This window comes from Sitophilus oryzae, unplaced genomic scaffold (genome assembly GCF_002938485.1).
Source record: "Sitophilus oryzae breed Bouriz unplaced genomic scaffold, Soryzae_2.0 scaffold_1002_pilon_pilon, whole genome shotgun sequence".
Lineage (NCBI taxonomy): Eukaryota > Metazoa > Arthropoda > Insecta > Coleoptera > Curculionidae > Sitophilus > Sitophilus oryzae.
The window spans coordinates 867216-884897 of NW_022145619.1; the positions used below are offsets into that span (position 1 = coordinate 867216).

Genomic DNA, 17682 nt, shown 5'->3' on the forward strand with positions numbered 1-17682 from the left:
CTATACAATTTTTTTTGATCAAATTTGATTTTTTGAGCAGGTTATATCATATGATCGAAAAGAACGGCGTCCAGTTGGCTTGGAAATGACAGAATCGATGACATTCCCTTATAATTTAACATATAAAATGACAGCGATCTTCATTTCATAGCCATAGCTGACGCCGTTTTTTTCTCGATGATACGGTAATAGAACGTGCATATTATTTAAAAAAACGCCATTGTTTATAAATTAATACAAAATAATTTAGTAAAATATATTACAATTATTATTACCTATATTTATATTAACAAATATAAATTACAAATACGTGTATAGTTATTTATATGTTACAACGTCAGAAGTAATTTATATATTACAAAAATATATTGTTACGGATTCCGTGGGTCCACTATTTAAACTCACGATAAAATACTTAACGAATTTATTTGTTTCACTCTGTACACACAACTTATACTATTTACAACACAACTTATGCAACTACTATTACTCTAACGGTATTTCGCGGTATTATCAAACTTCAGACTTCAAACTTTAAACTTGTCCAACTGTCAAAGCGCGGGCCTTATATACCCCTGGCGGTTGTTTCTAGATTTTTCTAAAGAATTCTATAATTTTCTTTACTTTCTGGCGAATGGCGCCAGGTTCCTCAATGCACGCCGCGACTATTCAGCAGTACGCAGTTATGCAACCAGTAATACACCTTGACATTGCCCCCTTCTCAAATTTGATCGTCCCGATCAAGGTTTCCTGTCTGGTATCTCTTCAATCGATCCAGATGAACTACTTTCATCTTACTTCTAGGGCTGCGTTGAATCCGGTACACAACATCATTTATCCTCTTGATGACTTATAAGGACCTTCCCATGCTGGAGTTAACTTTGGGGACCTTCCTTTCTTGCGCTGTGGGTTATACAACCATACCCTATCGTGCTGTTGAAATCCCGTAGAATTAGCTCTGAGGTCGTAACGAGCTTTCATCCGGTCACTGGCTAGCGCAATCTTACTTCTAGCGGCCTTATGAATGTCCAATAATCTTTCCTTCCTAGCGATTCTTTCGAACGACAGTCCAACGCTATCCTGTTCCCTTTCTTCCCCAGATCGAGTATTTGGTCCTTGTCTAGCTGCGCAAATCTTACAACGTTGACACCATTTCTTGACATCTTCGCAATAATCCACCCAGTAAAAACGGTCTCTCAGCTTGCTCAGGGTCTTGTTTACCCCAAGATGGGCTCCAGTTTTACCACCATGAATTTCTTCCAATACCTGGGTAACTTTCTTCCTTGGTACCAGTAACTGAGTTGTTACTGTCCTGCCATCCGCACTTTCCCACGTACGCTTTAACAATCCATTCTCAATAACCAGTGAATTCCACTGAGCCCAGAGAACTTTAAAAACGAGCCCTCTATCCGCAATATCCTGCCACGGTGGTCTCTCGCCGTTACCTTCCTTGAGCCGTAGTATTGCTCCAATGTCTGGATCTTCCATTTGATCTTTCCTCAATTGTATCGTCGTCCATTGTTCGTCAGTTCTCAGTTTAAAATTCTTTACTCTGATAGTGCTTTCGCGATGTTGCATTTTCTTGTCCAGGTTAGCCCGTCGTCGATCTGGCTCGTTGCCGATAATTTGTATCCGTCCTACACGGCACCCAGAGGTTTTCTCTATTTTCCCGAACACAGTCTTCTTGGCATCACCAGGTATCATCACAATTTTCGATGATCTTTCTTCCATATTTCCTGGTCTCTTCTCTTTAGATACAGAAAATTCCTCATTTCCGATTTTCAGGATGTTTCTATGGTGATCAAACGAAAAACCATGTTGACTGATCACATCCATACCCATGATAAAATCATCTTCAATGTCTGCCACTAAAACGCTATGCCGAAACTTCAAATTCCCCTAACTCCAATTCCATGAAAGCCTCTCCCCGTACAACGGCCATTTCCCCCGTAACTGTACGTAAATACACTCTTCTTCTAAGAGGCATCATCTTCAATCCTTGCACTGAGTTAGTCCGCACCCAACGATACCATAGCGCCTGTGTCCACAGTCATTCGAATTCTTCTACCATTGACCTTCCCGTTGATCACCAAACTGTCAGCGGTTTTTCCTAGACTCTAACGGAAAACATCCTAGGGGCTCTGTTTTCTTCAGCCAATACTCGCTCATTAGTGTTGATTTCCTGGTGCCTATGTTCTCTCGATGGTAAACGGAATCGCATTTGGACGCGGCAATCCCGTTTGATGTGGCCATTCCTGCCACATCTATAGCAACTTATGTCCTGGGATCTTCCGATGTGCCGATGTACTCTGGATGGTGAATGGAATCGCATTTGGATGCGACAATCCCGTTTGATGTGGCCATTCCTGCCACATCTATAGCACCTTATGTCCTGTGATCTTCTATGGTTCTCTGTCTGGGTGTTGTTGCTACTCTTGTTCACTAGTAACTCACATAGTTTACTAAACATCTCCTCCAAACGTATGTGAGAACTTCCGGGCTGTTCCTCGACCGTTACCGATCTTATCTTCGGTCTAGGGATGGCGCTAAAAGCAGCTTCGATTTCCAGCGCCCTGACCAGTGCTTCGCTGCTGGTAGAAAATCGGGATATTTGCAGCGCCCGGTGTAATTCGTTGTCCCTCAGTCCGCTGATAAAGCACTGAGCAGCCAGTTCTTCTCTAAATCCTTCCGGTGCTTCTGGATACGCCAGGTGTACCAGGCGACGTAAGTCTGCTTCAAATTCCTGCAGACTCTCTCCGGACCTCTGCATGCGTGTCTTGATATGGGCCTGGTAAAGTTGACGTCGATGTTGGTCGCCATATCTTCTGTCCAGTGCAGCGACCAAAGTTTGGTATTCCTGCTGTTGGGCTGCAGGAATAGTTTGCAGCAGTTCCAGAGCAGGGCCACGCAGCGCGATGACAAGTGCCGCTGCTTTCTCCTGGTCGGTCCATCCGTTGGCAGCGGCGGCTGCTTCAAACTGGCGGTGGTACATCGTCCAGGTCGTTTGTCCATCGTAGGTCGGGGCCTTAAGGTTCGCAGTTCCAGGAACGCCAGGTGTCCTTACTTGTACCTTGGTCTTGTGTAGGTCCATCTCTAATTTTTCCATTTTCTGCTGAAGGCGTTCCTCCAGATCTTCTACGGCTTCTTGAAGGTGGATTTCTTGCCTTCTTTCTAGTTCTTCAGAGTTCTTCTTAAGACGGTTTTGATCTTCTTGTCTTTCTTTCTGGCAGTGCGTCTCTATATCTTCTAAAATTTCCCTCCATTCATTCTTCTGACGGATTTCTAAATTGCCTAAAATTTTCTCAAGCCGGTCCTGTTCTTCTTGTTTTTCTTGTTGTCGTTGTAATTTTTCCTCTTCCTTATCTTTACGTAGTCTTTCTTGTTCTTGTTTTTCTTGTTGTCGTTGAATTTTCAAATCTTCAAAAATTTTGTCAAGCCGGTCCTGTTCTTGTTGACGTCGTCGTCTTTCCTCTTCCTTTTCTCTTTCTAATCGGGTTCGCTCTTCTTCTCGTTCTTTACGGAGTCTTTCTTGTTCTTCTGTTTTCTCTTTTCTCATGTTCTCCATAAAATCGCCCAATAATTTGCTTACTTCTTCCATTTTCTTCGATTGCTCCCTTGTACCAACCATAAAAATACTCTGATTCGGTCTAAAAATCTTCCAATCCACTTAATTTCTTCTTAAAATCCTCTTGAATCACACTTCCGACACCAATTGTTACGGATTCCGTGGGTCCACTATTTAAACTCACGATAAAATACTTAACGAATTTATTTGTTTCACTCTGTACACACAACTTATACTATTTACAACACAACTTATGCAACTACTATTACTCTAACGGTATTTCGCGGTATTATCAAACTTTAGACTATCTTCAGACTTCAAACTTTAAACTTGTCCAACTGTCAAAGCGCGGGCCTTATATACCCCCTGGCGGTTGTTTCTAGATTTTTCTAAAGAATTCTATAATTTTCTTTACTTTCTGGCGAATGCGCCAGGTTCCTCAATGCACGCCGCGACTATTCAGCAGTACGCAGTTATGCAACCAGTAATACACCTTGACAATATACAATATTGCATCTTAGAATAAATTAAGTTTCAAGTTTAAATAGAAGCCAGTTAAGGTACGTCTTAAACGATATGCGTAATTTATTATAGGTTAGGCTTTCTGATCCCAAAAAGGAATCGTCGGTTAGGTTATGGTTACGTTGTCAATCCATTATTACGTAGGTATTTCACTGCACAAAATTAATAAACATATAACATGGTAGAGGAAATATTTTTTTTTATACCGGGGTGGTGCATCGGCGTCGGAAACATTGGAAATCCCATGCAAATTTTGAACTGTTCGACTATTGGTTCCCTTGTTGATTTTACAGCCAAGTCATAAAGACGTTTTTTAAAGGTCGGAATACATATGTTGTCTATGTACACATGCCAAGTTTGAACAGTTTTGGACAAGCCAACTTTAAGTAATTTAACAAAAACTGTCTATTTTTTGTTTTCTCGACGTTTTGCTCAAAACAGCAGACCTTTTCATGCATCACCTGTGCGAATTCGTATACGAAATTGCTACGACTTTTACGGAGTTTTACGATCAGTGTTATTGCATAGAGCACAACTCGAGCGGAGAGATTGTCAAAGTTAACGTTAGTAGGATATTGCTTGCCGAAGCGACTGCTATGATTTTAGAAAGGTGTTTTTTATATTCTCGGACTTAAGCCTGTTTCGAAAATGTGAGAATAATAAATATACCTACCTGTATATAACTTGTTTTTTATTTCCTACCTATACCTTAATCAGAAGAGAACCAAAGAAAAGTTGCGTCTACACCCAATAATGACATATTAATGTGTACGATTTTATCGCTTACAATTAAGGTCCGACTGAGATCTCGGTCTCGGTTACAGTCATTCTCGGCTAAGAATCAGGCCGAGATCTCGGTCTCGTTCTCGGCACAAAAATGCCGAGATTATCGGCCACGGCCGACACTGCTCACGACTAGTCAAATTTTTTTTTTGTCAAACGCTTCGTGGTCCTCTTCGCTTCGCTAGGTCGTACGCCTCATGTGGAGCCACGCACTAGATCCAGCCGAAGTGCCAGAGGGGATTCCTCTAGCACCTGAGTAGGAACTTCCCCACCAATGACAAGGTCTCGCATCTCCTAGAGGAACTGCCTGGAATCACTGGCCGTGATCATCTAGTGATTAGAACCACAGAATGTTAGGACCCTACGTTGTGCTTTGGAGCATATTACACAGAAATTTTCGTACGACGTTTAATCATATCATCGTGCCAAGTTTTTTAGCACTGTAGGAGCCTTAAGATCATTTTTTTTTGTTTTTCTAAAATGTTGCCACGTCTCCATTTAATCACTAAGTCATAAATTCTTCCACATGTACTTATTTATTTTCCCTGTATAATTCTGAGAACAAGATTTGACGTTCGTTTGACGCACCGTCACAACAAATGCATCGTCATATTATTTTTATACAATATTTAGTGTACTAATGAATTAAGAATTATATACGAAAATGTCTTATGGTACCATAAACAGTTGTAGGGTATCCGAAGTAGATTTTGACAGTTCCAGTAAGTACTCTACTACACATAATAATTCTATATAGGATGATCAAGATGCACGGCCAAATTTCAAGAAAAAAATCTTACCAGTCGTACCTATATGCGTACTTACCAGTATTAACAATTTTCAGGTTTCAATTATATCATAAAATCAAAGCAGAGCGAAAAAATTTGCTTCGGATCGACCACAAAGAGAAGTACCGATCCGATTGGTAAGTACTTGTCCCCGTTTCAAAAGAGAACCACCCGGGAGATGTTCAAAACAGGTCCGGGCTCGTACAGCATGGAAATTTATACGTCGTCATTGTATCCTATACTTGAAAAGGTAAACGGAGCTAAAAACACTCGCCGCACAGTGGATCAACCCAATGCAATTTGCTGGACATTCACAGCCATTATTATGCAAAATTTCTAACTTAAGTAATTTTTTGGAATAAATGTGTTCTAAAATCCTCAAATTTGTTAAAAATGGTCATAACTGTATTAGAGATAACTTACTGAATAGTGCAGGGGTGTTTTCCAGAATATATATTTTATTGGAATTTCTGTATTAAATCGACTATTACAAATTAAACTGCATAATTTCATATACTTATCCCAAAACTTAATGAACTTTTTATCATATTTTTATTCTATATGAATTATGACCTTACGATTTGTCCAGTTCTTTAATACCAACATGTATTCAATAACAATAATTTTCAGTCATATTATTTTATAATATAAAAATATTTAATGCCACTTACTAGGCGCCCCTTTGGAAAATATACCTACAGAGTGGCGCATTAGTGCGAGAAAGTCCAATATCGTCGTTGTTGACGTCGTTATGAAAAAAGTTCTATACAGATGTTGTATGGTTTAAAATGGTGCATATCCTAAAAAATATTTTGTTGTATACAGGGTGTCCCACAAAAAGTTATGATAAAGCTTTAAGTTTTTTTAAATTGCACCCCCAAATTTTCTGCACACAATTGGATATAGCATAAAATTTTGCATATAGTACAGCATCTTAATCTGATTCACGTAAAATATACAGAGCATATACAGGTCCATTTAAATGAAACAAGTTATTGCCGTTTAAAGCTAACAATAATTATTTAAAATAAATTTATAGACGCTTTGTATGAGGTAGTATTATTTTTATTATTGCAGTACTATATCTATTAAATACAAAAACTTCCGTAAAGTAAACGCCACGAATGTTTGGGAGTGATTCATCGCTTGATGAAGTTAGAATCGACACGCGCGCTATCATTTTTACATTAAAAACGTAAATTTTTACCGCAGACGTAGGTTTTTAAAGGCCCGGTCTAATCATCTGCCTGCGCTCTTCCTACTTATTCTAAAATGTTAGCGTGATTGACAAAGACGATACTATATCGCGTTTCTTTGATTGATTCGTTTTTATGCGTCAGTCCATTGGTGTGCTTGCAGTGCGACCAATGGGGCATTCCAGTTTATATTTATAAGCAAATATATGTTTTGACAAGACTTTGACAGTTAAAACAACAAATTACAACAGACTATATATTGATTATTATATGACTTGAAACACCACACGGCACTGGAATTAAGTTTTATGTGACCTTGAACAGATTGGTTCACATGGTAGCGACCGATGAATCACTCCCAAACATTCGTGGTGTTTACTATTTCATATTTGGTTTTAAAAACATAAATATGCCTAGAGAAATTTAGCATTAAAATTGTTATTGCTTTTTCACAAAATCGTAAATATTTCAAAAAGGAAAGATTAAAATGCGGTAAACCTTAATTAAATTACGTTTATTTTAATCGTTAAAACTAAAAATGTAATAATATACAGGGTGTTCCATTTAAAAAATACAATTTTGATATTTTTTATTTATTTGGGACACTCTGTACGTTTTGCAAATAAATTTAAAGAGTAGCTTTAGTGGTCCATCAGCAATCACATCCTCATAATTACCGCAAATCTAATCATTTGGCTACAATACTTCGTGTCGAATAGCGTGAACAACCCTGTATATTTTTAACTGATAGCTGATGTCAGGCAAATTTTCTATAAAAAAATAAATATGACGAACGAAATATTGTTAGTTAGTGGTCAAAGTTAATAGTAATTAGGAAATACTTGTGGAAATAATGTATTTAGTATTATATACCGGGTGCGTCTCAAAAGTGGCTCACCCCTATAACTTTTTTATTTTTTTCAGATAAAAGAGATTAAAGTTAAACGAGATTTGGTATGTCACTATGTGACATAAATTAGGATTGATTGACGTATTCAATTGTTTTCTGTCACTTCCTGTTTCACCGGAAATGACTATAACTTTTGATTTTTAAACGGTACCCTCGGTATTTTTTTACTTTATTCGATAAAAAATGAAACTCTGAATCGAATGACATGTCATATGTCAACTTTTGACATATTCGCTCAAATACAAATTGTATTTTAAATTTCAATCTAGAGTGGCTGTGTTAAAAACACTAATTTTTAATCAAGGAGCCTTGGAAAAATAGATTTGATCGTCTTATATTTTTAGTGTCTTGTCCTGGCCGGTTATAAAATGCCCAAATCGTATTTTTAATCATATCTCAATTTTTTCAAATGGATCAAGGGTGGCTCATTAGCATATTTGGAAAAAGCATTTTTTTACGAATAATTTGATACTACACTCTTGGTATTTCGAGTCAAATTGTTGTTCTGAACCGCACGTTATACCATATGCGAAAATGTCAAAAGTTTACATATGATATGTCAATCTATTGAGAGTGTCATTTTCTATCGAATAAAGTAAAAAAATACCGAGGGTGCCATTTCAAAATCAAAAGGTGTAGTCATTTCCGGTGAAACCGGAAGTGACTGAAAACAATTGGATATGCCAGTCAATCCTAATTTATGTCATATACTAACATACCAAAGCTAGCTGTTTTATCTGAAAAAATAAAAAAGTTATAGGGGTGAGCCACTTTTGAGACGCACCCGGTATAAGCCGCCATCTTGAGTTCTTGGAAAAATCAAATTTTGGACTAAAATTAAATACTTTAGGGTTATTTCTCTTCAGAATTATTCAAATCAGACTAATAGATCTAAAACAAAAGCAAATGTCCATATTTCCGTATACCTCGATCCACTGTGCGCCGCGCCGCGCCGCGCCGGCGGCACGAAAAACCGGAATTTTGAATTTTCATGTATTTAAAGTTTAATATATATTTTGTTCTAGAGGGCTGATTTTAAGGATTTTTTAAGCAATTTGTAGATAGATTATTTGACTTTTTAGTATCTCTTTCTAAATTAAAAATGAAAGTTCCCATCATAGATAAATGAAAGTTCCCATCTGTCAATTATACAAGGAAGGAGAAAATGTTGATATTTTGCTGAAAGTTTGGAACACCCTGTGGAATATGTCAAAAAAGCAAGGAATGTGGAAATAATTTTATCACCTAGGCACATCTTTTCTCGATAGTTTGGTTTTTGTTGGAGATATTCGCTTTTGTAGAAGACACTACTTCGTTGTCGACACTACTTTCTCAATAGCTTTTAGCTTTATTTTTGTTGGAGATATTCGCTTTTGTAGAAGACACTTCGTTGTCGATACTACTTTTTCGTAATTTTTACATTAAAACAATGCCTTTGCTTTTCGTTGCAGTCAACAGATATGAAATAGTGTCTATGATTTATGTAATGTCACTGTTATTGAAAAATCATGTTATTATTGTCTGTTGGCTGTTGAGCAGTTACTCTAGCAGAGATGGCTTTAAGTCCAGAAGTTGCATCCGCTAAAGCTTTAACTGAATATGACAGAGATGAAAATTATATCGCTAACAGATTTAGGTGTGCACGAAGTACAGTGCAGTCGCTTCCTCGAGACAAGTTCATATGCTAGACGTCCAGAAACCTTCGAATCGAGAGAACTTATTGTAAGTTTACTGCTAAGAAACCGCCGTTTGTCAGCTTTTCAAATTTATAATTAATTGCGCCTATGGAACATACATATGTTAGTGAACGGACTGTAAGAAGAAGATTAAACGAAATCTTATATCAAGAGGGCTTGCTTCGGGACTAGAACATACACGTCTGCGTCTGTTGACTACGACCAAAAGCAAAGGCATAATTTTAATGTAAAAATTACGAAAAAATGTTGTCTTCTTCAAAAACGAATATCTCCAACAAAATTAAAACTATTGAGATAAACCAAAAAACAAACTATCGAGAAAAGATGCACCTAGACGATAAAATGATTTTAAAATTCCTTGCTGTCTTAACATAATCCACAGTGTGTTTTAAACATACACCAAAATATCGACATTTTATTCTCCCTCGTATAATTGACAGATGAGAACTTTCTTTTTCAATTTAGAAAGTGATACTAAAAAGTCAAATAATTTAGCTATAAATTGCTTAAAAAATCATCAAACTCGGCCCACTAGAACAAAATATATTAAACTTTGGTGACGGATTCAAATAGAAAAATAAAAGAGCATAAATGGTAAACTTTCAAACGTTTTTGCATTTAAGGTGAGAAGTAAGAAAGGTGTAGGTCCACTGGGAAGTTCCGACAAACGCTTTAAAGATTTCAGAGTTGTAAAAACCCCGTCGCCCAACAGATACAACCTGTCCCAAGAAAGAGAAGTGAAACCTTCAGCGGCACCTTTTGGAATAAAGGCTAAAATAGTTCGAACCTCTACTAATGACATTCCAGGGTAAGACTTCTTGTGTATTGCTTTCTATACAATACAATTTTATTTTAATAGATTTATATCCGATTATTTTTTTCTTATTATACAGGGTGTTTCTCTCGTGGGGAGATTCCTCACCTAAAAATAAGATTTATTTTTCATATCAACATGGATCCGATTCTGCTTTGTTTCGTAGCTACAGGGTGTTAAAGTCTTAATATTTAGTCTTAATATTATTTTAAAGTTACTATAAATGCTAATATAGCTAAAAAAGTGTCGACATATTCACCAGGGACGTGATAATGGGTTATCACTGAAATATTTTTCTAAAAAAAGCATGTACGCCACTCGTGTGGCAAGCATGTTTTTCTCTTGTTAGCGAAATAGTGTAAGCAGTTTAATGCTGATTAAAAGTTGTCTCTCGATATTTAATTATATATATAATAATAATATATAATACAGGATGTTAAAACTTTTTAAAATTAGTTTTTTTAAATACGATTATATTTTTATTAGAAATTGCTGTATGTTAGACTAATAGTAATAATAAGTAATAGTAATAATATTTTATAATAAATTAGGTAAAATATATAATTTATTAATTTTATTTTAATGGTATTAAATTGTGGATTAATTAATACAATTGCGTTTATCTTATCAAGGAAACCGTATTCGACAAAATATCAAGAGATAACTTTTAATTAGCTATAAACGGCCTACGCAATTTTGATATTAAAAGAAAAGTCAGTGGCGCACATGTTTTTTTTTGAAAAATATTCCAGTGTTAACCCATATGCATATCCCTGATGAATTTATCGACACTTTTTTAGAATTAAAATATGTAGCATTTACAGTAACTTTTATCCACAAAATTTCATTCAAATCACTAAAAGTATTGGGAAGAAAATTATAATAAATCAAAAGATTATTAAGACTTTAAAACCCTGTAGCTACGAAACAAAACTGAATCGGGCCTATGTTGATATGAAAAATAAATATTATTTTTACGTGAGAAATCTCCACACGAGAAATGGCACATGGTTTTTGAAACACCCTCTATACAGGGTGGTCCGAACTGTATTCCTGAAAGGTAGTCGGCAGCATATTCTGCAGATAAAAATAAGTAAAAAAGTTCGTATAAGTGTATGTCCTAAAATGCTTAGTTTCGGAGATACAGGGTGTAGAAGTTTCATTTTTATTTTGATCTTTTCCAAATAATTTAAGAAGTAATTATCAATATTTGGATGAAATTTGGTATCAGAGAGTTTCTTGATATGGGATATTTGATTTTGATGTCAATATGACTCCTACTAGTAGAGGACGCCACCTACATGTGTCTTAACTATTTTGAAGCGTATTATAATAACTTTTTGTCCGTACCTTTATAAAACTACCGAGCGAAAAAATATACATCTCTGTGACTTTTTACGTATAAAATATCTCTTTGTAAAAATCGCTATGCGCAACCGTTTTTAAGATATTTAGAATGGAAATAGTCAATACATGTCATTTTTGATGAAAAATAAACACGTTGACTAGATAGTTATTTCACTGAAATAATAAATTTGGGAAATTTTTATTTCTTTAAATTAATCATAAATTTTTCTGCAAAAAATGATGATGACAGTTTTTGTTGAACTTTTAGCACAAAAACATTTTAAATTTATGATTTTAGTCTAATAACTATTTAGTCAACATGTTTAATTTATGTCAATGATGACACGTATTGATAATTTCGATTCAAAATATCTCGAAAACCATTACTCGTAGCGATTTTTACCAAGAGACCTTTTTCACGTAAAAAACATCGTAAATGTATATTTTTTTACTCAGTAGTTTTATACAGGTACGGACGAAAAGTTGTTACTCTTCAAACCAGTTAAAGAACATGTAGGTGGCCCCTTTAGTAGGAGTCATATTGACATCAAAATCAAATTTCTCATGCCAAGAAACTCCCAGAAACCAATTTTCACCCAAATATTGACGTTACTTCAAAAATTATTAGGAACAAATCGAAATAAAAATGAAACTTCTACACCCTGTATCTCTGAAACTAAGCATTTTAGGACATACATTTATATGAACTTTTTTATTTATTTTTATCTGCAGAATATGCTGCCGAAGTTTCCGGAATACTGTTCGGACCACCCTGTATATTGACTATTGCCATTTTAAATAGCTTAAGAAACGGTTGCTCGTAGCGGTTTTTGCCAAGAGACATGTTTTACGTAAAAAGTCACGGAAATGTATATTTTTTTTTACTCAGTAGTTTATACAGGTACGGACGAAAAGTTATTACTCCCCAAAACAGTTAAAACACATGTAGGTGGCGCCCCACCTCCCAACATCATAATCAAATTTGTCATGTCAAAAAACTCCCAGATACCAATTTTCATCCAAATATTGACATTACTTCAGAAATGATTTGGAAATAATCGAAATAAAAATGAAACTTCTACACCCTGTATCACTGAAACTAAGCATTTTAGAACATACATTTATACGATTTTTTTACTTATTTTTATCTGCAGAATATACTTCCGAAGTTTCCGGAATACAATTCGGACCACCCTGTATTTTTTTCCTAAAATTATTATCAATTGTCATTCCCTAGCCGCCTTTTGACGCCGTTTTTTCAATCGCACGGTACAATTAATTAAAGAAATTGTTGTTTATTAGACCAGCCACCTATGACATCAGAAAGCTTCGAAAATGCCGCAGGATCAGATTTTCCAGTAATTTTGGTAGACCGAAATTGATGTATACGGTGGAAACGGTATGCGTACCGGTACCAACTGATAAATGCCGGAAATGCAATACGGTTTGTCAGGGAGATTATTGGCATCTGAATTATACGCAGTTCCTCTGTTCTTCGTGTTGGAACGCAGAAAAGTACTTAGAGGAGTTATTAAGTAAAGACGATCTTCAAAAAATGAAGGTAATAATTTTTACATATAGTTCATATCAAATAAACTTTTAGTCACGTGATTAAGTTTGACCGGCATAGCGTTGTCCAGTTTTATATATTTTCTTTTAATCAAATTGTTTTAGGAAACAAAAATAAATTATAAATATATAAACAGTTATTATTTACCTCAACAAAACTCACCTTCGTAACAGCACTTAATGGACATAAATGGCCATTACTACCGCTTTCCCGTTCAAAATATTCTAATAAAGTTGCGATGAATTTTTTACGGCTATTAAGCTATCTTGTACCGCTTCGCACTAAAAGAGGTTCTAAAAAGAACAATGTTCGACTCTTCGCAAGGTCTGCTATTAAACATTTTTAAGCTTAAAGTGTCACAACACTATTTATTTAAACCAAAAACTCGTAGTACAAAACCAGTGTCAAAACGAATGACAATGTCATTAAATAAATAAATAAATGCGGCAACTTGACATTTTTTATAGCAGAGCTACCACCTGAATCCTACGGCCTGAATGGTGTTAAAGTCTTAATATTTTTTTGATTTATATTTTCTTCCAAGTACTTTTAGCGCGTTTCGAATGAAATTTATTATAAATGCGACATATTTTAAAGCTAAGAAAGTGTCGACATATTCACCAGGGACGTGCATATGGGTTATCACTGGAATATTTTTCTAAAAAAACTTTAACGCCACTGACTTTTTTTCTCTTGTTAGCGAAATAGTATAAGCAGTTTAATGTTGATTAAAAGTTGTCTCTCAATATTTTGTCGATTTCGGCCTCCTTAATGAGATAAACACCATTTTATTAATTTGCCTTGATCCAAGTTTAATAGCAACCTTTAAAAAAAATTAATATCATTAACTTGCAAAAGTTTTAAATAAGTGCTCATTGCTTTTTCATAAAAAAAATATGAAAAAAAGTTCCTATAAACATGGGTATGGAAATGCAGAGTTTTAGAGTTACAGGATGTTAAAACTTTTTAAAATTAGTTTTTTTGAATCCCCAGTGGGAAATTTAAATTCCAGTCAGTCAGACGCCGAATATGTCAAATGTCAATGGTTGGCAACAATGAATTTAAAAGTCGCGCCCTCGCTTACGTTACTAAAAGTTTAATTGGTATGAAATATAATATATTTTATCTAAGTCAGTGAGTTAAGAAGCTCTTAACTCACGCATTTTGAGTGAGTTAAGAGCTTCTTAACTCACGCATTTTCATTACCGCACTCCTTGTTTACATGATTACCAAAGAGAAAAATATATTATTAAACTGACATAAAGTGTCAAATTCAACGAGCGTAACCATAGTTTCTCGATATAATTACATTCAAGGAATGACTTTTAAAATATTTTGTAAAACATTTATTTTGCACTAAATACCTACTAAATACAAATAAAAAACATGAAAACTTATTTATTATAAATGTTAATGATATTTCTGTTTCGATCTTGCTGGAAGCAATCCAGAAATGGCTCTGAATGGCTCTTCTTCAATGTCAGGGAATACTTTCCGAATCGCTCATTTTTTAAACTAGTGACATCAATATTATTTACTGTCATATTGACATGGTGTTATTTGAACAAAGGTATTAAGGTAATTAATTTTTAGGATATATATATATATATATATATATATATATATATATATATAGTTAAGTACAATAATTTTTAAAATTCATTGTGTGTTTTTATAGTTAGACGTAGATAACATATTGTACAATACACGCGAGTTAACTCCATTAAGATACTTGTGTGGTTACAACTTTCACACGCGTATCTTAATGATGCTGTTAACTCACTTGTATCGTAAATATCTATTTTGATATACTTTTAATTAAATTTTAACTCTAATTAAAAACAATAACTCCCTAATAATGTTTCTTAAAATCACTTATCTTCCCAAGTTTATAGTGTATTTTTTGAACACTCTAATATGTCTCTTTATAACACATATCTGTAAAAAACCTTAATAGAATATCATTATCATTATTTTGAGCTTATTCAACCATTTTCAATTATGGTGTAGCCTCCCTCACATATTTAGATACTCTCTTTGTATTTGGGCCCATTGCGTTGTTGTCTATTGTTGGCTATGGGGGCCCAAGTTATCCCTGTTAATTTCCTAATACCATTGTCCAATCACAGGTGTGGTCTTCTTCTAGGTCTCTTACTTCCTCGTGGGTACCATTTGTGGTCAATCTGTTGTCCGTTTTTCTTGCCAGGTGTCCTGCCCATTGTCACTTTGGGGATTTGATTCTGCGAATGAGATTATTACCTTTTGGGTCCTTTGTAGTATCCACTCTATTCTTTTTTCTTTTATGGTCTTTTTGGTTATTCCCCGCATATTTCTTTCCATTGAGCGTTGTGCAACTTGCATTTTCTTTATAATGTCCGTTTTAAGTGTCCAGGTTTCGTATGCATAGGTCATGACTGGTAATAATTGGTCGAATGTTTTCTTTTTTAGATAGAGTGGCATTCTAGATTTGAATATGATTGAATTTCTTCCATAAGTACTCCATGCTAACTTAATTCTTCTGTTGATTTCTGGTAGTAGAGATCCCGAGCTGTGTGTTAATTTAATTGTCCCAAATATATGCATTCTTCTACTATTTCCAGTGTTGTGTTATTTATTAGAAGTATTTTTTGTCTACTAGTTCGTTGTACATTACTTTAGATTTAATGGAATATATCCCTATACCGGGTGCGTCTCAAAAGTGGCGCAAAAATATAGCGCTCTACGACCAAAGAAAATCGTCAAATTGATTTACCAAGGTTAATTATGGAGGATTTTGATGTAAATAATATACTGTGTGAGATAAAAATTATTGTAACACCCATACCGGGCGCTTCTCAAAGGTGGCTCACTCCTATAAGTTTTTTGTTTTTTTTTTCAGATAAAAAACGAGATTTTGTATGTTAGTATATGACAATCAGGATTGATTGACGTTTTCAATTGTTTTTGGTCACTTCCTCTTTCACGGGAAAAGACTACAACTTTTGATTTTTAAATGGCACCCTTGGTATATTTTTACTTTATTCGATAGAAAATAAAATATAACACTCTGAATAGAATGACATATCATATGTTAACTTTTGACATTTTCGCTTAAAAATCGTATTTTAAATTTCAATCTAGAATGCCATGGCCGTGTTAAAAACACTAATTTTTAATCAAGGAACCTTGGAAAAATAGATTGGATTGTCTAATGTTTTTTTCGGGTCTTGTCCTGGCCGGTTAAAAGATGCCCAAATCGTAATTTTAATACCTCAATTTTTCAAATGGAACATGGGTGGCTCGTTAGCATATTTGGAAAAGGAAAAAGCATTTTTTTATGAATAATTTGGTGCTACACACTTGGCATCTTGAGTCAAATTGTCGTTATGAACCGCATGTTACAATTTCAAATAAACCATATGCGGAAATGTCAAAATTTGACATATGATACGTCATTTTATTCAGAGTGTCATTTTCTATCGAATAAAGTAAAAAAATACCGAAGGTGTCATTTAAAAATCAAAATTCTTTTCGGTCACTTCCTGTTTCACCAGAAATGAAAACAACTAAATACGTCAATCAATCCTAATTTATGTCATATTCTAACATACCAAATCTCGTTTTTTATCTGATAAACTTAAAAAGTTATAGGGGTGAGCCACTTTTCAGACGCACCCGGTATAATGAAGAACAATATATTGCTCCGTTTTTAATAAGTACTACTATTTTAGAAAATTCGAAATTGCGCATTTATGCATAACCACGAAGGTACCAACGCGGCTGAGATTATCTTATCGCCAGAAGCGATTAGGAAGAAAATTTACTTAGAAAATTATCTAGATTTGTATATGAAATGTTAAATTACAAAAGAAATTTATTAGGTAATACAGTTTTTGTAAATATTAAAAAATGTTTTATTTTTTATCTTAAAATACCTTTATCTACCCCAGCATCCTTCAGGCACAAATCTACGCTCTCGAAAGATGCGTACAAGAAATTGCCATCTTATCCGATACTCAAGCAGCATTAAAAGTGATCAACTTAGTAACAATCAATTCGAAGTTGGTCAAAGAATGTCTAGAGAAGGTGAACAAATTAGAAAAAGAAAAAAGCCCTCCTACTCTGGGCGCCTACCCTTGCGTGGGGAAAATGGGGAAACACCGGAATACCCCATCAAGTACGCCGGAGTGCGCCGAGACGACCAGCATTCGTGCCATGGAGTTTGGTACGACTGATATCGGAGATGGAGAACTAACCTCTGTAAAACCGTGTCAGATACTGGCTTTTGTCAAAGCCCCGAGACTGTATGAGTTATAACTTAAGAAAGAGACACACAATAGATCTGTATGGTCGCGGTGATACCCCCGTCCCATACACTCTACATTCTACTACTGTGAAGACAGATGATCTAAACACATTTCTTTCCTTTAAAATTAGTGAAAAAATAACAAGAACTAAAAAAGTTCCTAAATAAATCAGGCTATACAATTTTTTTTGGTCAAATTTCATTT

General features: G+C 35.0%; 1 protein-coding gene across 1 annotated transcript; it reads left to right on the forward strand.

Annotated features, from left to right (window-relative positions):
* Positions 1–5449: 5449 nt before the first annotated feature.
* LOC115887857 lies at positions 5450–17049 on the forward strand. Its single transcript, XM_030907402.1, has 5 exons — positions 5450–5592; positions 5715–5908; positions 10085–10269; positions 12925–13183; positions 16903–17049. The coding sequence occupies exons 1-5, from the start codon at positions 5535–5537 to the stop codon at positions 17029–17031; spliced, it is 825 nt and encodes a 274-aa protein (XP_030763262.1). The 5' UTR covers positions 5450–5534; the 3' UTR covers positions 17032–17049.
* Positions 17050–17682: the final 633 nt, after the last annotated feature.